This window comes from Semicossyphus pulcher, unplaced genomic scaffold (genome assembly GCF_022749685.1).
Source record: "Semicossyphus pulcher isolate SPU_LCO1_2020_fin unplaced genomic scaffold, fSemPul1.0.p SCAF_4, whole genome shotgun sequence".
Taxonomy (NCBI): Eukaryota; Metazoa; Chordata; class Actinopteri; order Labriformes; family Labridae; genus Semicossyphus; species Semicossyphus pulcher.
This window is the reverse complement of record NW_027211715.1, coordinates 24,698,669-24,720,478: the sequence shown is the minus strand read 5'-3', so window position 1 is coordinate 24,720,478 and position 21,810 is coordinate 24,698,669. Positions and strand designations below refer to the sequence as shown.

The 21,810-nt window shown below is 38.0% G+C and overlaps 2 protein-coding genes across 2 annotated transcripts; both read left to right on the top strand.

The window, feature by feature from the left end:
* Positions 1-1,397: 1,397 nt before the first annotated feature.
* LOC138607815 (FYN-binding protein 1) lies at positions 1,398-17,399 on the top strand. The gene is made up of 16 exons (XM_069680468.1): positions 1,398-1,498; positions 5,901-6,498; positions 7,036-7,141; positions 7,733-7,788; positions 7,906-7,943; positions 8,175-8,206; positions 11,296-11,428; positions 11,688-11,850; positions 13,561-13,711; positions 14,827-14,843; positions 15,060-15,120; positions 15,400-15,442; positions 15,709-15,871; positions 16,046-16,079; positions 16,685-16,722; positions 16,874-17,399. Exons 1-16 carry the CDS (start codon positions 1,496-1,498, stop codon positions 16,900-16,902), a joined length of 1,665 nt encoding a protein of 554 aa, XP_069536569.1. The 5' UTR covers positions 1,398-1,495; the 3' UTR covers positions 16,903-17,399.
* A 462-nt stretch (positions 17,400-17,861) lies between these two features.
* On the top strand, positions 17,862-21,512 carry pex11g (peroxisomal biogenesis factor 11 gamma). The gene is made up of 5 exons (XM_069680318.1): positions 17,862-18,004; positions 18,683-18,880; positions 19,052-19,230; positions 19,743-19,811; positions 19,959-21,512. Exons 1-5 carry the CDS (start codon positions 17,942-17,944, stop codon positions 20,155-20,157), a joined length of 708 nt encoding a protein of 235 aa, XP_069536419.1. The 5' UTR covers positions 17,862-17,941; the 3' UTR covers positions 20,158-21,512.
* The last annotated feature ends 298 nt before the right edge of the window (positions 21,513-21,810 follow it).

Sequence of the window (21,810 nt, the reverse complement as noted above, 5' to 3'; positions counted from 1 at the left end):
ATGTCGTACTGATTCAGAGAAAATCTCCAGTATGCATCGGACCAGCCTACCTAGCCTACTGTATCCCACAATGCAAAGCGCTGGAAGGTGACAGCGGCAGTTGAAATGACGGCCAGCAGAAGGGGGTGCTATAGCTAAAGAAGCGGCGGTTATTGTTTACTTCCGCCTGGCGTAGCATACTGCAAAATTAATTTGAAAAGCTCCTCCCTACTACAGCCGAACGCAGTATGCAGTATATAGCATGTTGTATATAGCATGTAGTGTGTAATATGTAGTATATATTATGTAGCATATAGTATATAGTATGTAGCATGTAGTATATAGTATATAGTATGAAGCATGTAGTATGTAATATGTAGTATATATTATGTAGCATGTAGTATATAGTATGTAATATGTAGTATATATTATGTAGTATATATTATGTAGCATGTAGTATATAGTATGTAGTATATAGTATGTAGCATGTAGTATATAGTATGTAGTATGTAATATGAGTATATATTATGTAGCATGTAGTATGTAATATGTAGTATATATTATGTAGCATGTAGTATGTAATATGTAGTATATATTATGTAGCATGTAGTATATAGTATGTAGTATATATTATGTAGTATATAGCATGTAGTCTGTAATATGTAGTATATAGTATGTAGCATGTAGTATGTAATATGTAGTATATATTATGTAGCATGTAGTATGTAATATGTAGTATATATTATGTAGCATGTAGTATATAGTATATATTATGTAGTATATAGCATGTAGTCTGTAATATGTAGTATATATTATGTAGCATGTAGTATATAGTATGTAGCATGTAGTATATATTATGTAGCATGTAGTATATAGTATGAAGCATGTAGTATGTAATATGTAGTATATATTATGTAGCATGTAGTATATAGCATGTAGTCTGTAATATGTAGTATATATTATGTAGTATATAGTATGTAGCATGTAGTCTGTAATATGTAGTATATATTATGTAGCATGTAGTATATAGTATGTAGCATGTAGTTTATAGTATGTAGCATGTAGTATATAGTGTATAGTACGGCATTTTGAACACAGCCATTGTCTTGAGTTTTTAATTAACAAAAAATATCATTCTTTGTCGTTCTTTTTTTGACTGTTTTTGAGTAAAAGAGAGAAACTGTAAAAACTGCCAGAAAGACAAAATAAACAGATCACATTACTTCCTTTAATTGTCTTTACATTGCAACAAACACAAAAACACGCAATGACAAATGTGACCTTGTAAGAATCAATGAAAGAAAGTGGCTTGCACCATGTTGACGTTCCTCTTGTGTTAATCCCACGTTGTGCGCTGTCAGTCCCCCTGCTGCCTCGCTGTCTTACTGAGCATTTCCTCATTTGCAGTGAGTTTAGTAACAGAGGATATGTAGGTGTCTCTGCAGCAGCATCAGCTTGGATACTGAACTGGACATGGAGCACTTTAACCATCACTGAACCATCACTAAAGGCAGATATGGTAAGAGTTTATTATTTATTATGTTATTTAGAGAGTTTTATATATATATATATATCTAAATTAATGTAGTGATTAACACTCCTTCACAACACGTTTCACACTTCTCTTCATGTGGTAGCTGTTTGATTCTGTCCGTTTCCTCCTGACCATCAGGGCATCTATGTATCAACTTGACTGCTGTGGACAGATTTAATTGTTTCACTGTGGGTCAAACCTCAGTTTCCTCCTGTCATGTAGCCAAGAAAAAGTACAAATATGAAGTACATCTTTAAAACTTTTAACCTGGTTTGTAATCCTAGTAAAGATCGGATGTTACAAAACAGCACTTCCGAACCAAAAGTAAAAGGTGGATGTGTTCAGGTGAAATTGTTCTCTTCAGTGAAAGGGGAAGTTGGATTTAGAAATGTTCATGTGGATGAAAGAAAGCTTTATTGCACACAGCTATCACTGGTTAATGATTCACAGCGAGCTCAGTGAGCCTTTACTTGTAGTTTTGTTTCTTCCCATCTTAGTCATCCCTCTTCAATTACTCAATTATAGGCCTTTTCTTCCAAAGAAAAAGACTGTTTATGGTAAATACACAGTCTTTAAATTGTAAAGGGTGCTATAATTTCTTCAGATTTCCTCCATATTAGCGTGTAGGTCATCATGATTCCAAAACATCACAGAAACCAGACTAGTTTTTGTATACCTAAATATGTATTCAATCAAACTTCATTTGTATAGCACCTTTACTACACGTTAGTGCATTTACAATACTTTACAGGTGTCTGACAAGCTGATAATAAGGCCCTTTATTGATTATTGTTGTAGTATTATTTGAAATATACACAATATTTCAATAGAGTAAAACAGAGGTATGAATATAACTGTAATCAAGCTGGTTTTATTGGAAGACTATTTTATTACTTGCTCGTACATTTCTCAGCAGAACACCTGCACAGCTACGCTTAAAGTATCTGTGTTAATGTGTCACACACACACACACACACACACACACACACACACACACATATAGGTGCACACAGACACTGCTTATACGGCTGACTGAAAGTGGAACCCCCGCGTGTGTTTTGTGGTGTCGAGAAAAAGTTTTTGTCTGTTTCCTTTGTTTCTGGTAATAAGAGCGACGTCTGCAGAGCGAGCAGCGCCTGCAGACGATTGGTGCAAATGTTACTGCGAGAGCGCCGTTTCTATGGTGCTGGCCGCAGGATGCTGGCTGAGGTACAGAGGTGTGTGGTTGTGAGAACTTCCTGCTCTTCTTCACAACCTCTCTTACGACTACAGGTGTTCTGAAAATGTTTAGATTCTATATTAGTATCACTTTTGTGCATTTAAAATGAACAAGAACTGTTTATTCATAAGTGATTTTTTTTCATTTCTATAAAGTTTATTTACCTTTTTGATCTTAGCTGTCAGTTAGCTTCACACTGCTCAATCATAACAGTTTTCTGACTCCGCCTTTTCATGCTTAGCTCGACCTATGATACGATGAACTACTGAAGCTCTTTTGTAACGGTTCATTTTTTAAAATCTGTTGTTCCTCTTTGACCATGATTCATTTTTCTAGGTAAGAATGACATAACCACAGAGAAGCCTCAGCGTTGTCTTCCTTACTGGGAAAATGACTAAGACTCGTGTCGATGCTGTTGCGGGAAATTCTTCCGTCTGTCTGGATTTTTATAAACACTAAACAGGTGTTCAAAAAGTCCCTACACAAAGTGGGTACACCTGTACGATCTTAAGAGGACAGATCGGCCACAAATTCCACATATTGAATAAAATGTTCAGTCATGCTCACCGACATGACATGACACCGAGGTCATATTTAGTGTTTGATGATACATAAGCACTTAATTAATTAATATATTATAATATAATATTAATATAATATTATAATAATTAAAATATTAAAATATTTTGAAAGTTTTAGTAAAAATTTAACAATGTTATCTTTATAAATTGAGAGTTTAAGGCAGAATATTTCATATCAGATTGCTTTTGATTTTAAAGGTTACCTAACAAAGTGGCCTCTGAGACCTCTTACATGATGACGATCACCCCTGCACAGACACAGAGCAGAGTTCCTCTAAGCTGCAGGGTGGTGCAGTTCTTTATCAGGGTGAGAAACGAGACAGGAAATGACTTGTAATCATCCCGTTCAAGAACAATAAAGAGACTGACACACTTGTTTGATAACAAGCTAAAAGCAGATTAGTTCATGATAAAAAAAATAGTTAACTGGACTGAGTTATTAAACACAATGTCCGCCACAGGTGCTCAAAAACACAACACCAAAATATAACAAGAATTTCCAAGTGACAAAAAGTAGAAAAAAATAAAACAAGACCAAAAAAGTACAACTTAAAACCCCTGTAGTTACATTTAGACAACCAACACTGGCAGGATTGTAACCTCAGGAGAGTCACCTAAAAGTCATGTGACCGTTAAATGAGTTTTGGTTTGCATATTATGGCCAATGTAACCCAAATGACCAACACACAACATCTGCAACCATGACAACCACAACATACATCATCTAATAACCTGCCTTAATTTCTCAAGCATTAGTACGACTTCAAACAGTGCTGTGTTACGGTCTGTTGAGTGCATTGACAAAGTTTTAAAGTGGTTTAAGGGAGTGACCAGCCTTTGTTGTGGATGCACTTTTCCTCTGTGCTGGATTCACGGACAAACCCCTTATCAGACAAATTTGGAATCGGAAGTGGCAACGTCATTATAAAATGTGTGCACTTTTAAGTGCCATAGCAATACTTGTTACTTATTTTACTTTGCAGAAAATAACACCATTTGCAGTAGGAATTGTAAATATAGAATCAGTTATCAGGTTGCGGATCGGTTCAAGGCATCACAAGATATTTCTAGACCTAGCTGGTCGTGGCAGATGGCTGTCCACCAATGAGTCCTGTTCTGCTCCAGGTTTCTGCCTGTTTAAAGAAAGCCAAGCGCTTTCTTTGGTGGATTAGTGTTGAGTCTTTGTAACTAATATTAAAAATAGGATGGTCCATACTAGAGATAGACCGATATGGTTTTTTCAGGGCCGATACCGATTATTAGTAGTCAAGGAGGCCGATAACCGATATTTGGAGCCGATATTCATTTGCAGTAAAAGTGAAAATATTGGCGTCAAAATTTTGAATAATACAAACTCCAACACTTAACTTTGTTTAAATGCCTTTAAGCATATGTTTATTAAACAAACAAACAAAAAGCGCAGGGAGTTCCCAGGGTCAGCAGCATCTCTTGCAAAGTGAAATGAAAATTTAAATAATAAATAAATAACTTCCTGAAGTTTTATAAAGTAAATAACACAAAGTTAAACAACATTTGCAAAGAACTTTTTTTCCTCTCCGCCGTGTGTGTGAGCACTCTGCACAGCTTTCACTGCTGATTGGCTGTTACCCGTGCCATAGCTCTGCGTGTAACCAATCAGTGCTGTGAGTAGGACAATGCTGGAGACAGAGTAGTGACTGCAGACAGAGAGGCGCGGCTGCATCAGAGCCAAAATAACCCAGTTTAAAAACAAACAAAAAAACAAAAAAAAGGCGGATGCCGATACGCGTCAAAATGCCGAATATCTGCGCCGATAATCAGCCCGGCAGATGATTGGTCTATCCCTAGTCCATACCTGCTCTATTTGGAAAGTTGGAGATAACTTTTGCTGTGATTCGGCACTATATGAATAAAAATTGATTGATTGATTGATCTCCTGAGTTTGGGGCTGCACGATGGTGCAGTGGTTAGCGCTGTCGCCTCACAGCAAGAAGGTTCCTGATTTGAGTCCTGGTTCAGACGTAGGTTGCCTTTCGGGGTGGAGTTTGCATGTTCTTGTTACCATGCATGTGTAGGTTCTCTGGGTATACTCCGGCTTCCTCCCACAGTCCAAAGACATGCTCATTAGGTTCATTGGTGACTCTAAATTACCCGTAGGTGTGTATGAGAGTATGAGAGCACCCCACCTCTCACCCAATGACTGCTGGGAAAGGCAACCCTGAAATGGATAAGCGGTACTAAACTTTATAAAATTTTAACTGATTAACAGAAATATAATTTACTGTTTTATTCGTAATAATCTCATTAGTCTTTAAGGATCCTACTTTCTGAGAGGATCTATAATAACCCATGTTGGCCTTAAATATCTTCCTGTTCAGACTGCAGTGATAAAAGATTTGTGTGCAGCTCAGTCAGAGGACAAATCAGCTCGGCGAAGAACAAACAAGAAGGAAGCTGTTGCTGCTCAGTGTGCTCTCAAGATAGCTCTGAGGTTTGACAAGCTCCGTGTCTGTGTGCGTGGGGGGCATGCCTTGCTGTGCTGCTAACTTCCTGCTTTAGAAACAGAGTTGCTTCACTTTCAGAGTTTGTGTTCCTGTGTTGTTTTCAGGGGGACAGCGTCGATGTCAAGGCTCTGAGGGCCCGCTTCAACAACAAGGCCAGCACCTCGGACACCAGCAGCAGAGACAGCAGCTCCCCAAAGTCCCCACGACCAGGGTTTGGGAGGTCAATCCTGCCAGTGATGGAGAACAATCTGGCCCATCACAGACTGTCCCCAACAGTTCCTCCTCCTATGATGGCCAGCCCGGGCCTGGTGAGGTTCCCCAGGGCAGAACCAACAGCGGCTTCAGTCCCCTCTAGACCCGCTTTCTCCCCTCGACTACCTCCTAATCCTGTCAGAGCAGCCAATCAGCCGGTGGACGCCGGCAATGTCAAGCAGACCGGGGAGATGCTTCAGAACATGATGCTGAGGCACCAGAATCTTCCAGGAACCAAACCGGGTCCAAGTCCTGCTCCTGCTTCCACCCCTCCACCGCTCCGACAGCAGTCCCGGCAGAGGAGCGCAGGGGATGTGACCCCACTGAGAAGGCCCCTGCCCCCTGAAGGACCCCTGCCTTTGAAACCCAAACGGCCCCCCAATGTCAACCTTGAGGCCTTTCGGAGGTCAAACCGAGGACCGGCCCTGCCTGGACCGAGAAAGCTGGACAGTGAGTGAATTTGTTATTATATACGACCAAAATGGAAATGAAGACCATCTTGATATTGCAAATATTCGTCTTGAATTTGTATGCTTGTATAACTCTCCCTAAATGGTCACCCGATGCTCAATGTTCAGTCCAAATCCAATCTAATTAAGCGAGTAAAATCATGACAGTGGCTGCAGGATTTGAAGGATTTGTCACCGTAGCACAAGAGGAATCTGGTTTATTTCCTGCCGTGCTGTCGTGCTTCTTGTTCCTTTTCTCAGGGGACATTTTGGCTTGGCTTAGTATATTAAACCATTCTTCAAAAATGTTCTTTTAAAAAGTAATAACTCTGAGAAACCACAGTGAATTTAATTTGTGTGCAAATTTGGCTGTTAATAGGATTGAAGCAGGGAAGCATCAGCATATTTGTCATACATTTTTGCCCATTTATTGACTTGCTTATCAAGTGAGTGGGTGTGAGTATTAGTTACTGGTTATATGTCTAAGTTTTCTGGAAACTTCTTTGAATAAAGACGTTCTCTCTGATTCTCCAAACAGGTTCCCCGGGCTCAGCGGGCAGAAAGATGTCTTTACCTGCAGTTGTGACTCCTCCAAAACCGCCACAGAGATTAAACAAGCCGAACCTGCCGCACCAAATGTCCATGTGAGTGTTTAACTTGTAAACAGGACAGTGGTTCTATTACAGTACATGTATATAAACTGCAGGGATGTTCATACAGAAAAACATGTATTTGTTTTGAATAAAGTATAATTTATTTCATATTTGTAATAACAAGTCAGCTATAATAAAATCACTGACACCGCAGAGGGTAAAATCAAACTCTGTCAGTGTTCAGGGTGTGAAGATGGCAGACAGGAAATAGTGTGAGAAATTGCATTTCTTTTTAATCAGGAGACGATTACGCTATTTTAATGAAGAAAAAAAAAAAGATTTAAAGTTAAAGTAAAAAAAAAATAATTATAATTTAATGAGGAATAAGTGTTAATATTTGTGAAACTTTTGTAGCCTGCAGATATCAGGTGGTTTCAGCCAGGTAACCACTATGTTGCCGTGTTTAGTGTATTTATCTCTGTCTCTCCACATTAATATCTAATGAGGGAAAAATGATGACATTACCAATATTCTCAGAGACAAAAAAAGGTTGGAAAGGGTTTCGCTTACATGTGCCAGATGGCCTGAAATAGCTCCATAATTTATTTACAAATGAATCTAATTATGTTTATTTGACTGCAGGGACATTGAGGACATTCAGGACACCTATGATGACATTGCAAGCTTTGAGAAGAGCGGTAACTATTACATCTTGTTCATTGGTGCTTTATGCTGAAGCGCTTTGAATTTTCTACGTAATATTATTTCAAACAGAAGACGAGCCTTTTATGTCTCTATGTTGTCTGACTTCACAGAGTCCTGGAGTGACAACAGCTCGCATTGTTTGGACGCGGTAAGGACGAGAAAATAAACCAAAAATATGATTTACTGTTTAGAGTGAAAGCATCCATTTTTAAGATTCAAAACCAGGTGTCTCTTCTTGTGAGACCATTAATCTTCCGTAAAAGCAAAAATAGAAAGATTAACACCTGTCTGTATTGCTGGGAAATTCCTATTTCCCCTTTCATATAAGAATGTTTTTCCTTGTTTGTTTAAAGTGCAAATAAAACCTTTTCTGTTGCAGGAGGACGATGACTTGTACGAGGCCATTGATGAGTAAGTATAAACCTTTAAACCATTGTGTCTGCATATGTTTAGAGCTCTGATGGCTGAAAGTAGAATGTGGCTGCAGCTGTGTGAAGAAAAGGCAGGGCAGTGTTAATATCATATCTGTTATTGCTGGTGTTATTTTTAAACATACTGCAGGTACGACTGAAGCAGCTGCACAAACAACCACAGCAACTGCAGCTTCTTTTACGAAGTGTTGGAAGAAGTATTCGGATGTGTTACTTCAGTTAAAGTAGCTATATGACAGTGTAGAATTATTCTCATATAAGTAAAAGTCATGGAAAATCTTGCTTATGTAAAAGTACAAAAGTATTAGCATTTAAAAAAACGTCCAAGTACCAACAGAAAAATACTATAATGCAGACCGGCCCTTTACGGAATGATGTGACTCATATTATTGATGACTATTGTGTCCATCACTGGGATAAAGGTAGATTACTGTATATACTACTATGTAGCATGTAAAAGTTTAATCTTAATCTTAGATAAAACATAATTGTATTATTAATATGACCCAGCTGGAAATGTTTTGTTCCACGAACGTTCTGAGAATGTGACGTGCGATGTTGTGGTAATGTTTTGAGCGGGAAGTTTTTATTTGGTTCCCAGAATGTTCCTTTTCATAGTACGAGAACGTTCTCTGAAAACATTTTCAGAAAGTGGCAGCGAAATTTGTTCAAATCACATTTCAGGAACGTTTTATAAACCACGTCCTGATAGTTCAGGCCGTACAAACATCCTGAAAAGATCCTCATCATGTTGCAGTGAGCGTGTTCTACCTTTTGTTTTTATGTGACATTGAGCAAATGTTTTATAAAAGCCGTTCTGACATCCCAGGCCTCAGTAACATCCTGAAAATATCTTCAGAATGTTGCAGTTAAAACGTTTTGTCTTAGTTTAAGTTTTAACGTTACAAGAACTATCTTGAAATGATGAACACCTTTAAAATGTTCTTTGAATATAAGATTAAAACATTTTCTTTCAAACGTAATTAGAACTTGTAATGTTTTAGCCAATGTTATGGAAACGTTCCCTGCTAGCTGGGGAACCTGTAAAGAAACCATTATCTGAAGTTGTAACATAAATCTAGTGGAGTAAAAAGTACAAAATTTCCATCTGAATTTAGGTAGAGTGGAGATTTAATGTAGCAGAAAATAGAAATACTTGAGCAGAGCACAAGTACCTTAAAATTTAGTAACTTTCCACCACTGCTATAACTAAAACATATTCTTAAATTTTGCAGAAGTCAAAAAGTGCTTCAAATTATCCTCAACTGGCAGCAATGTCTGCACCTTCAGATTTAACGTCACAAAGAAACAGCAAAGTGATGGAGTGTATTTTCGGTGAAGTCGAAACAACAGGTCTCAGTGAAGCAACATCAAAAGTACCCAGGTGACGATAGCTTGTAAGTTGCTTCTGTGATTCAATATATTTCCTGTTAAAACAGGATATAGTGACAAAACTTTAAGGAGGTTTGTAAAAAAAAAAAAAAAAAATGTGGGCAGATTGTGACAAACTGAAAAAGTGAAGGTGTGAAAGTTTTTTGAGATATTGCAGCTGATAAAACAGTTAACTGTTAGGTGCCTGATTCAATTTGAAACTTGTAACTAACGTATAAGGCTGATATTTAATCAGTTAATTTTAATTAGAAAAATGTGAGAAAGGGTTTTGGTGTGTCCCTAGCATGGACAAATCAGTCTGTTGTATTTGATAAATTCGCGGGAAAGTACAGACACTTATAATCCCCTGATGATTTAGCCAACTGACTTTACTGATGTGCTGATTTTTCCTCTATTGCCACATTGTTTTTTACACAAGCTTTGTCAATTCAGGAATAAAGCGTGAACACTTTTAAATGGAGCCCATTCAATTTGGTACACACATAAATTCATTAATAAATTTAATTGCGATCAGCAGGCTTCATTACCAGTGCCACCATCAGGTTAAAATGGTAAATGGTAAATGGACTGCACTTATATAGCACTTTCCTAGTCTTGCTACCACTCAAAGCTGATTTTACACTACATGTCACATTCACCCATTCACACACACATTCACCCATTCACACACACATTCATACACTGATGGCAGAGGCTGCTATGTAAAGTGCCACCGGGAGCAATTTGGGGTTCAGTGTCTTGCCCAAGGACACTTCAACATGTAGGCTGAGGGAGCTGGGGATCAAACCAACAACCTTCCAATTGAAAGACGACCAACTCTACCACTGAGCCACAGCTACCTCTAAATTAGTGAAGTAATTTGGTTTTTGAACAAACCACTGAAACTGTCTCACCTTCTGAATTACTTTGTGTGAAGTGCTACTCAGCAAATGTTAGCATGCTATCACACTTAGTTAAACATGGCATAAAGATTATTCTGTCGCCATGTATAATGAGCTAAAGAGCATTTTGGCAAGTTAATAACTAGCGAACAAGATCATAGTGTTATAGTGTCAGTTTTTACCTACATAAATGAAGCCATGTTTTTAGTGAAGATGTCTAAAATCTATTCATACAGTAGCTATCTGATAGGTGTACTGTTAGCCCTCTGTGCAAATCACTGTTAGCCTCCTAGCATGCTTAGGCTGACATAACAAGTCTTCACTGAAACTGTATTCACAAGCCATTTGGTCCTATTATCAATACAGAACGAAACATTTCAGAGATATAATGTAAACGTTACTTACTGCTTGCGGTTCTGACTCTTGACGAATCCCTCTGTAAAGGGCAGCGTAAAATTCCCGAGAGAGACAGCGCTGCTGGGTGGGCGTGTCCTTCGTGTTCCGCTGGGAGACTGACAGACTGAGCTTTCAACCTCGTGATTTTATTTAAATTTAAATTTCATTTAAACAGAAATTGTAACATATAGCATGTCATACAACATCACACTGTAGTACTGCTGTCCTGAGCCTTTTAGCATACTGTAGCATTTAGCTCAAAGCACAGCTGTGTACAGCCTTATAAAGTCTCTATCATGACTGTAGATTCATGTAGAAGCTTGTTATGTATCTGTGAACACTGTGATGTGAGGCACTGTCTAAAAACGGAACAATTTTTCATTTTTTTGCTCCTTTTTAGGGACCAGGTGGAGGTTAATCGGGCAACTGCTGAAAAGAAAAACAAAAAAGAAGCTAAAAAGCAACGTGAGCAGGAGAAGAAAGAACAGATGGAGCGTCAGAAAAAAGAAAATGAGTTAAAGAAGAACTTTCAGGTAAATATCAAACATTTATTTTCCATGAAACTCTAAAGTCTAACAGGAATGCAATTTGCAGATTACATTTGCAGATTTGCTACAGTGTTTTTAGCTAAACAAACGGAGCTACACCTGCGAGCTAGTTCAGGCAGGCAACTGGGATGTAACTTCAGGTTATGTCCCATTAGGGTTCTTTGAATCCACTGCGTCTCCATACACATGGCATTCATTTCTGTTCATTGTCAACTTTCATAGCTCTATTTCTGTCCTTCTGTAGTTGCAAGGGGAGGTGGAGGTTCTTCATACAGCCAAGGTCCGACATGACTGGAATGGAGGAGGAAAACTGGACCTCAGTGTAAAACAAAGCGAGAGCGTAGAGATTCTCCGAGTGAAGAATAACCCAGGAGGAAAATGGTTAGCTCGCTCTCTGAACGGAACTTGTGAGTACCACTTCAAATATCACTCAAGCATTTATAGAAAACCTGCCGTTCTTAACCTCCCTTTGCATGATGTTCTGATTATATCCGGCCTTTCATATGTGTTAACTGAGGCGTAAACGCTTAACCACATTACTGACAATTTTGACTATATGATTCTGACCGTCCAATTTGATGTGCATTTTTAATTTGCAAGGAAGTACTTGTAATTCAATTGAAACTAGAGGTATTGCTGTTGTTACACTTGCTCTGTTGGAAAAGTTGGCATATCAAGAAACATATTTCTCTTTATTTGAAATGCACCTAAAATGTTGAAGTGTCTGCTGCTTTTGCAAGCAAGGTTTTGTGTGCTATAAAAAGGGGATCTGTGCATTTGTATTTATGAGAAACAACTTGAGTTTAGCTCTTCTGATGAAAAACATTTTCTCTGGTCCTTGCTTCCTGAAAGAGCTGTGGTGCTGCCATGGCTCTGAATTGACTTTGTATACAAATACATGATGTATCTTTTTATGCAGATGATACTCAATTTTATCTGGCCTCATCTCTTTCAACCTCATATTTAATACTTGCTCAAGTGTTCGATTAACCTTTCTAGTTACTTATACATAGTTTACATAGAATTATATTGGGCAAGAAGAATAAAACAAAAGACAAATTGAAGACAGCGAAGAATACCTTAAAGCAAAGTAGAGTAGCATTTTACCACTGATAAACTGAGGCTTTGTTTGGAGTCACTTTAGCCAGTACATCCTCATACCTAAATGACAGATTGATCGATTGCCACTGACTCCATCAATACATTTATGTCTCTAAAACATCATATATGAATGTTGGAGAACACCAGAGACAGGAAAACTGGACAAACACGTAGAACACAACACAGTTTTGGTTTGGTTGGGCGTCATTGTCAGGGTCAAAATAAGCACATTTGTTACGCAAGTTAAGTGTGTTATAAGCTAACTTATCCAACTCAACGTTGACTTGTTCTTTACACACGTGGCATGAACAGCATGTCTCCTGGGGGAAAACAGTGTTTGAACCCTCTATCTACCCCTACCTCATCTCTAAGCAGACTTTCTTGCTCCTTAGCGGTCACCTGACTGTTTCCTTAGCTCCCATCATAACTGCAAGGCCACTAAAGTTTACCGCCTAACAATTAATGTAAATGTGGGTCAAAATAAGTCGCTTGCACAGCCTATTCGGCCGTACTTTTGAGAGGACGGTCTGACTTTGGCACAAGGTTATGTTGGCTTCTCCAGTAAGCTAACTGACACCAGCAAAAGGCAAAACAACTCGGCATATTGTAAGTGTCCATGTGAAGCAGGCAAGCACAGAAAAAACAGCTTTATCTGCCTTTCTATTTATGATGATCTGGATTTATTGTTGCATATTATTTACCTTTTTTATATCTACACTGCCAATCCATCAGTAGAAGAGAACGAGAAAAATAACAGAAAATTAATAAAAATCACATGTTAAAATCTTAACCTTTTGCTCATGTTATTAATTCAAAATGACATGGAAATCTTGCATAATACTGTACTCTAATATATTACACGACTATTTAACTTACTTCTAATTGTATGTGGTTACATATTGAGACACTTATTGAAAGTAATGATTATCATACTTTGCATTAGATGGGTCTGTATTGACTCACAAACTGCCTCTTTTTAACACAACAATGTACATTTTGATGTTGTTTCCTTGCAGACGGATACATCAGTAACACATGTGTGGATATTGACTATGAGGCAGTGAAGCGCAAAGTGCTCCAATCCAGAAAAATAGACACATCACCTCTGCCTCCACCTCCTCCGGACCCCCCACTGATGTTACACGTGGATTCCAATAACAGAGACAGGTAAATAACGTCATGTTAATCCTGCTGTATTTAAATATTATCTTGTGATAGTGTTAGAAAAGTGTCTTGAACTTTTCAGCCAAATTTTGCCATAGTTTTAAGGACATTTCTGTCACGGTTTGTAGTGATATTAGGGACCCACAAGCAGACACAAAGGCAGAATTGAAAGTTCAGTGAGGTTAATGCAGAGCTGTGTGGCTTGCTGGTTGGTTAAGGCAGAGTTTTAGACACTGTACGCTCGAAGGTTTTTGGCACTGATGTATCTCCGTAGGCAGACTGAGAGTCCTTGCAGTGGAACTGTTTGCAGGTGGAGCCCAGACACGTTAGATATCACTGGAAAAAACACTTTCCGTCTAAAAGAGTTCAGAGCAGTCAACACAGACACCACTGGAGTAGACAGAATAATTTGGTGACGAGTAGAGGTGAAGCTGGGGTTCTTGTGCTGAGGCAGATGGGGAGATGAAGAAGCCACTGCCTCCAGAGACACAGACGCTGTGTTCGAAATCGCATACTATACTAGCAGTACGTACTGGTTTGGCCAAAATGTAGCATGCAGTATGCAAACAAAAGCTACATTTACAGTATGCCAAAAACACCCGGATGTTGAGCTGAAAAAATCTCCAGTATGCATTGGACACAGTCTACCTCCCCTACTGTATCCAACAATGCAAAGCACTGGAACGTCACAACGGCAGTTGAAATGGCGGATGTCAGCAGCATTCGAGCAGAAGGGGGCGTTATAGCTAAAGAAGCGGTGGTTTGCTTTTGGCCGGCTGTTGTTTACTTTCGCTTTCCAAAACCGGAAACTGGCGCCTGGCGTTGCATACTGCAAAATACATTTAAACAGCTCTGTACTACATACTACCACCGAACGCAGTATGCATTATTTAGTATGTAGTATATAGTAAGTAGTACATATATATGATGCGATTTTGAACACATACACACACAAAGACAGACAGGGGGGAGGAAACAGCAACACACAGGGAAAACACTGTGATCACAGCCAGAGCTGTGATTTATTAGTGATTATCTCATCTGACATCAACTGTTAACTCATCTATTTGTTTGGTTGCATTGCTTAAACGATATGTTGTGTTTTGTCTATTCTGCAGCATGATTGAAGATGATGGTAAGTGCCAGCAAACACATAACCATTATTATTAGATTAGGATTAATAACAGGTGAAACCTCTTGTTAAAGGCATTTATAGTTTATAGGGTTGATTTATAGTTAACTGTTGTTGAACTGCTTAATTATCCGAACATATGATGATTATCATTGTCTATTTACAATAAGACAAGGTCATTGTAGCGCTAGTTATATTTCACTTCTTTATTATCCTCAGATGACTATGATGATGTTCAACCAATATCAGAGGATTTCCCACCACCACCACCTGAAATCAGGTATCCACTCACATCTGCTTTACTGAAGGGGAACAGAAAATAAGAGCCTGATACTGGCACTTCAGTTCTGTTCCAGTATAAGTGTGTGTACAGCTTTGTTTAGTAGATCTGGTTAGTGATAAGACCCTGTAAGGTAACATACACATTGGAGTGTACTTCTGCTTTACATTATTAATGTGTCAATAATAATCAGGACAATAAATAATAAAATAATAAAATGCCTCAGAGTTGATTTGCATGCTTCTTGATTAACTGTTGATTTGTTATGTTTCTTTCCAGCATAGATCCTAAAGCGGTAAAGGAGTTAAGAAAAAAGTTCAAGGTAAATAGTGTTCCCACTTTCACACCAGATTATGTGGTTAACCTTTTCTGGTAGATAAAGCAATATGTCATCAGCATAGCAATGAAACAAAATGTTGTTAGATATATATCCTAAAGTGTTTGTACAATTGGACACATTTATAGAATACAACTATTGGGGGCCCGTGACAGATCCCTGAGGAACTCCAAATACACTCCTTAATGATAAAATACATAATTTTCATCATAAAATGTTAAAAATTGATCTCTGTAAATGTCTTTTCTCAGTATGATGGGCCGCTCACGGTGCTGCACAGCATGATGGTGGATCCTAATTGTGTCATAAAGAAGCCAGGAACAAATTATCTCCACGTGAGTCAGGGAGAAGTCCTGGACATCATTCAGCTCACCAACAACAAGAAAGCTCTTTGTCGCAACCAGTTTGGAAAATGTATGTAAACACTTCCCAGTCTGTATCATGACACATACATGGCGCAAATTTACCAAATCGCTGTGTTCAATAGCAATCCATTAACTCTTTGAGAGTACTGCTGTTACTATTTCAGAAAAAGCTGTATTTAACTAATTCAATGTGATGGTTTTACATAACTTCTTTTTCTTACAGACGGTTATGTGCCCAGAGCTCTTCTTCTTCCAATGTAAGTGACTCTTCATAAGCTCAATGTGTGCATCACTTAATATGTTTTAATTGTTACTATGGCTGAACAAACAAAAAAGACTGATAACTACAGATGATCAAACTTTTTAAAAAGTGCAAATACAAAGAGATCAATAAATATATATTATATAATAAATCAGATACTCAGATAAATAACAAACAGTCAAAACCGACAGCAAGGACTCTTTGTGGATCTCTGTTAGAGTCCACACCTGCAATTACCACTTATCGCCATAGCTACTGTCAACGAGAATGAAACTGAAATCTTCAAGATTGCTAATAATGATATAGATTACGCACATAATGATAAAGGCATTTCTGAAAAAACATTTAATTAGTAAGGCAACGTCTTAGTAATTTATGCAATTATGCACACATATATGATATGATATATATTACACTGCATGAAGATATTAGGAGATGTGTTAGATTCTTTGTACTGAATGTACCCATTTTACACATTATATATCCATTTTATACAAGCTGAAATATATTCAATTTATTCTCATCAACTGTAACATCACTTGTAAAATATTTCTTTACTTAGTTTTAATACGTTTTTACACACCTATCTTCTTTTTGCAGGGAGGGGGATATTTATGATGATGTTGACTATGCAACCGGTGAGTTTTCTTTGGATCTTCATGTTCAGTAATAAATACTGTGCAACCTGCAGTTAACAATGCATCCTGAAATACTACATTCTGAAAACCATTGTGTTTCTCTGACTTTGAAATCTGTTTTTAAAGAAATGTTTTTTCTTTTGTATTTCAGACATATATGACAACGACTCCACACACTGATTATCAAGACTTTATTAATTAACTGAACACAGACTCACACAGTCAAAGAGACTCAAACTATGTGATAGGTAAAGATAAAAACCTAAGCTATATAAAACTATTAAACTGTCCTTCTGGATGAACATTTTATCTTTATTCGACTCAACCACTTTCATCTACTTGAACAGATTTTTAACACAACCTGTACTACACAGTGTTACAAGTAGATCACAAACAAACTTATCAAACAAACTATCTTTTATCAAACTTATACTGTATTGATAAACACACTCACACACACGCATGCACGCACATGCACCACACACACACACACACACACACACACACACACACACACACTCACACACACACAAGCACATGTCCTGTGCTTAAATAACAAACTGCACTGTTTGTCAAACTGCTTGTATAGAAATGAATACACTATCACTCTACTGCTTTGTGTATTGCTTAATCTCTGAGATACTGTACAATTATTGAATAAACTTTTTTTTACTGGTTATTGTGTCCAAGTTTTTTTTGTATAAAATAAATAAATAAACAAATAAAAAGTGCAGGAGGGATGTCCACATCCATCGAGCTGAAGCAGGTAAACTTTTTTAGGTTCCTTGGTGGAGGACAGCTCAGAAAAGGGGGCAGTTTCACACAAACACATTAACTCAACTGTAACTCAAAAATCTTTCACAACATTGGGATATTTTATGTATTATTATTTGCAGTAAATATTGATAAAAAAAATATATATAGGCTTCACTATTTCAGCAAGCATTGTTTTCTACAATATTTTTACTTATGCAAACAACTGCGGAGGGCAGCAGCGGGTATCTCATCGCATCGAAAAAAACAAAACAGGAAACGTTCAAATGAATCTGTGAGTCATTGATCTGTGATCATCTATTTGAGTCTGTTTGGTCTACTTCCTGTTTCAAAGTCCAGCTGAGAAGAACTTGTAGTGACAACAGTCAACGTTGGAGATGTTTTTGCTGGAGCTTCAAAGACTTCTGTTTATTTATTGCTCCGCGGTGTGAGAGAGCAAAGAGACATGCAGCAGTCTGTGGAGGCTCTGGTGCGCGTGCTCGAGTCATACAGAGGAAGGGATAAAGTTGTGAGTACTTGTATTTCAACTATTTGGTGTGGAAATAAACCCCTACTGTTCTGCTCTTGGTTCATTAGTTTTATGATATTAGTTTTATTGTCTTTCAGTGCACAGTTAATTATGATATGGCTTTGGTGTTTACCGCTAGCTCACATTTACGTCACGAAACCAGAAAATTAGCTTGTTCAAAAACGTCCTGCGAGCATATTACATCTCCTCCAGTATCAGCCATTAATTTAGCCGTTAGTTACACGTAATAAACCCTTAAGACAGAATACCCTGAGAAAACTATCAGCAGATTTAATATCAGTTTTGAAGTTAAAGATGCCACTTAGCCATTAATATATGCATGTAGGTCCAATTGTTGTACATTTTTTACCCAGAACATATGTTGTCAAAAGGCTTTTTCAAACCTGGTAAGTCAACCTGTTCTCTATATTGGCTTCTAACTGATCAATTAAAGCCTAAGTAAATTATCTATCAACATTAATGAAGCCATTCGTCACAACATATAAACATTCAACAAAACAGATGTAATACAGTGATGCTTTTCAATCATTTCAGGTATTAGACAGCAAAATTGTAAAGTTATATTGTCATTTCACTTTTTGTTTTGTGATAATTAACACCTTAAAGAATTATGGCAACCTAAATCTCAGTGTATCCCTCCTGTGTTTGTCTTCTCAGATCAGGACGGCCTGTTATGGCTCCCAGCTGGTTGGAGGCGTTCTGTCCCGTAAAGCAGAATCAGACGTTTCATCCCAGCGTCTCGGGAAAAGCCTGCTGCTGTTTTCTGCTCAGCTCAGCCACTGCCGGACGGTGCTGAGGCTGTTTGATGATCTCTCCATGCTGGCTTACTCTCACGGTTATGGGTTTGGAGCCGGGGTGAGTAACACAATATATGAATAGTCTTCTCCATCATCTTCCACCTCAGAAGTCATATGCTTCTTCATTATTCAGTTGAGGAAGGATGGACTAGCTTGAAACATGTAACAGAAGTCCTTTGTCCATCTTTTAGAATTTGCATCGTTAATTTTTGTTGATTGTCCTTTAAAGGAGGAGGATGCAGGCGTGCGCTGGATTTCAGTGCTGACTAACGTGGCCGATCAGCTGTATTACCCCTGTGAACACATCGCCTGGGCTGCTGACGCCAAGCTCATCAAAGTGAAGTCTGATAAGTGGTGGCTGTTCAGCACAGTGCTGTGGGGAACGTCGCTGCTGCTGGGAATACTCAGGTGTGACATAATCAGAAATCTGACTAGATACACTAATATAAAACTAAATAAACTAAAAGGTGCTGAAATCCAAATGTCATATGTTTGTCTGGTCAATATGTCTTTTTGTATAAAACTATATAAAAAATAAAACATGGATAAGGCAATCTTTCACTAGATGAAATGGACAGTAAAGTTTATGTAAGTCAATCCCACACACGCTGTTCAGCTGCTGTACATCCTTACTGAAGCCCAAAATTTGAATTAATCCGCACCAGAAAATAGTCCTAAATAAATACTCTATTTACTCTAATTGGAGTAGCCTTGGTTAAAAACTGCCTATTTTAAAAATGAAATTTTATTTGTGGCCTGTTTTTAAAGATTACATCTTCTGTAGGAACCAATGGGTTTGGTGTGAAGGGCCAGCGTGAGGATAAGACAATTGGAAATACTGACAGGCGGACAAACACTTTGTCTTTTTATGGAATTTGATGCTCTGAGTTGAAGTGTTTTGGGAATCTTTTACTCTTCAGATCAATCAGAGTTCTGCTCCTCCTGAAGAAGAAGCTGAAAAAGCACGAGAGGGACGGAGCAGACAACAGGTGCTGTACCTACAGTTTTCTTTCAAATATTAACTTTATTTACATCTAATGTAGAGAGGGATTCTTATAGTGTGAGGCATTATTTTGTGATGGTCGAGTAATAAGTTCAAACCATGTGTCCTGATGAACCTATTTTTCCTTCTGTAGTCGCTCTCAGCTGCACAGAAAGATGCGAGGAGAGGTCCTTTCTGTCCTCAGCAGCATGGCCGACCTCAGTAACGCCATTCACTGGATGCCGCCCGGCTTCCTGTGGGCGGGAAGATTTCCCAACTGGCTGGTGGGGATGATGGGCACCGTCTCGTCTCTTATTGGTTTGATCCAGATGAGCGGCGGCAACAGTGACTAGACAGACTGTGCATAGTGTTAAACTCACAGTGAGGAGTAGATCAGGTGCTTAGATAAGAACTGAACAATTAATTTGTATTGGAGGAAATGCAGAATGAAAGGATGTGAAGCAGATCCTAAATGTGGTCAGACTTTTATGAGACTGTCTGTAGGAATTCATTTTAGTTTCTTACCAAGTTAAAGTCTATTGGATATATGCAGTAAATTCTACATGATAAGCGAATCGTTTACTAGATTTGTATCCAATCATTCAAAGGCCCAATCAAATGTGAAAAAAGGAATAAGGAAACTACGTTTTTAAATTCGTTTGGGTCTCCTAAAAACGTTGGGAGGCAAGATTTAATGATCAGATTAATTACTCAAATATTCTTTACTTATTTATTGTCTCATAGCCATTTGCTGCAGCATCACAATCACACAATTTTTTTATTTGTATATGTGTAATAAAATTAAGACAAAAGTATTTACATGCCATTTAAGCACAGTGTTATACAAAAGCTGGATTCAGGTCCTACCTGACAATAAGTCCTAATGATGTTATGTAAACTGGCAGGAAGCTCCTGGGGTAACTCGTGTCTGTATTTAGCACATAATACCCTAGTTTTTTTTCTCTCCAAGACCTGTTTTAGTGCAGCCTAGTTTCTAAAAACAACAGATTCAGCTGGTACGACAACACTTTTCCCTGTAGAGTACGAGACTGCTTACAGTGTGCATCCTTGTTTTTAATATGCAAAGTGGTCCAAGACTTCCTCCTGTACCTGGCCAGTCACAGGTTTATTCTTGCACAAAGCACTATGTTTAACACCGGGTTTAGGGGCAGAGGAGAAGCAGGGGGACACAAAACCTCAATCTGTTCAGCCAGTCAGCAGAGACGGTCAGTGAAAAAGAAGCTGCAAATGTTAATGATTGTGTTTAGAAATGAAAGCTGTGTGGGGATTTTAAAACAAATACAATGACAATGTGAAAATGGTAAATTGTTGCCTTAAATACACACTCTGTATACCTTATTTTTAATCTTGCTGTTTTATATATAGTGATTCATTAATGTAAATTAATTGTTACACCAGTTACTTGGATCACTCAAGTACATTTGGTTTCTGTCTCTTAATGTTTAAAGACGATCTTAGTGTATGTTTAAAGAATGTAATGTCCTAAGAATACACTACATAAAGTGGCGTGGCTAATAAGTTCATGTGTTATAATTTTAGCTGGAAAAAGTAACTGATTTGCAATACAGAATCAGTAGAAAACAGCCAAGAGACAATATTGGTCAGATTTTAATGGAAACTCGTCTGTTTATGTTCAAATGAGCATAAAGCTGCTTAGAAGTTCAACTGAATTGTATGTACATATATTTTTGATTATGTAAACATTTTAAAAAAAATAAATCTAATTATCTTTCCTCTCTTGGGCCCTTTTATTAAGGTTTGATTGAGCAGGTCTGGAAGTTCAAATGACGTAAGCAAGCGTTGCTTTCAGGTGATGGCGGACTGATTGTAATTGGGAGTAGAGCCTCTTCAGCGCACAAAACCTACCTCATGTAAGATACCCCCGTCATCTTGCAATAGCTGGGTCTACGTTTTCTATGCAAATTAAATTATAAGCAAGTTAGTATAACACATTATCCAAATTATTAATTGGATGGTTAAATTCA

Bases quoted from the DNA above. Each gene is read 5' to 3' on its own strand.
- pex11g (XM_069680318.1), top strand. From the start codon at position 17,942: ATGCAGCAGTCTGTGGAGGCTCTGGTGCGCGTGCTCGAGTCATACAGA. The intron at 18,881-19,051 runs GTGAGTAACACA...TGTCCTTTAAAG, and splicing joins GTTATGGGTTTGGAGCCGGG to GAGGAGGATGCAGGCGTGCG. The intron at 19,812-19,958 runs GTGCTGTACCTA...TTCCTTCTGTAG, and splicing joins AGGGACGGAGCAGACAACAG to TCGCTCTCAGCTGCACAGAA.
- LOC138607815 (XM_069680468.1), top strand. The intron at 7,944-8,174 runs GTAAGGACGAGA...TTTCTGTTGCAG, and splicing joins GCTCGCATTGTTTGGACGCG to GAGGACGATGACTTGTACGA. The intron at 16,723-16,873 runs GTGAGTTTTCTT...TTTGTATTTCAG, and splicing joins TGATGTTGACTATGCAACCG to ACATATATGACAACGACTCC.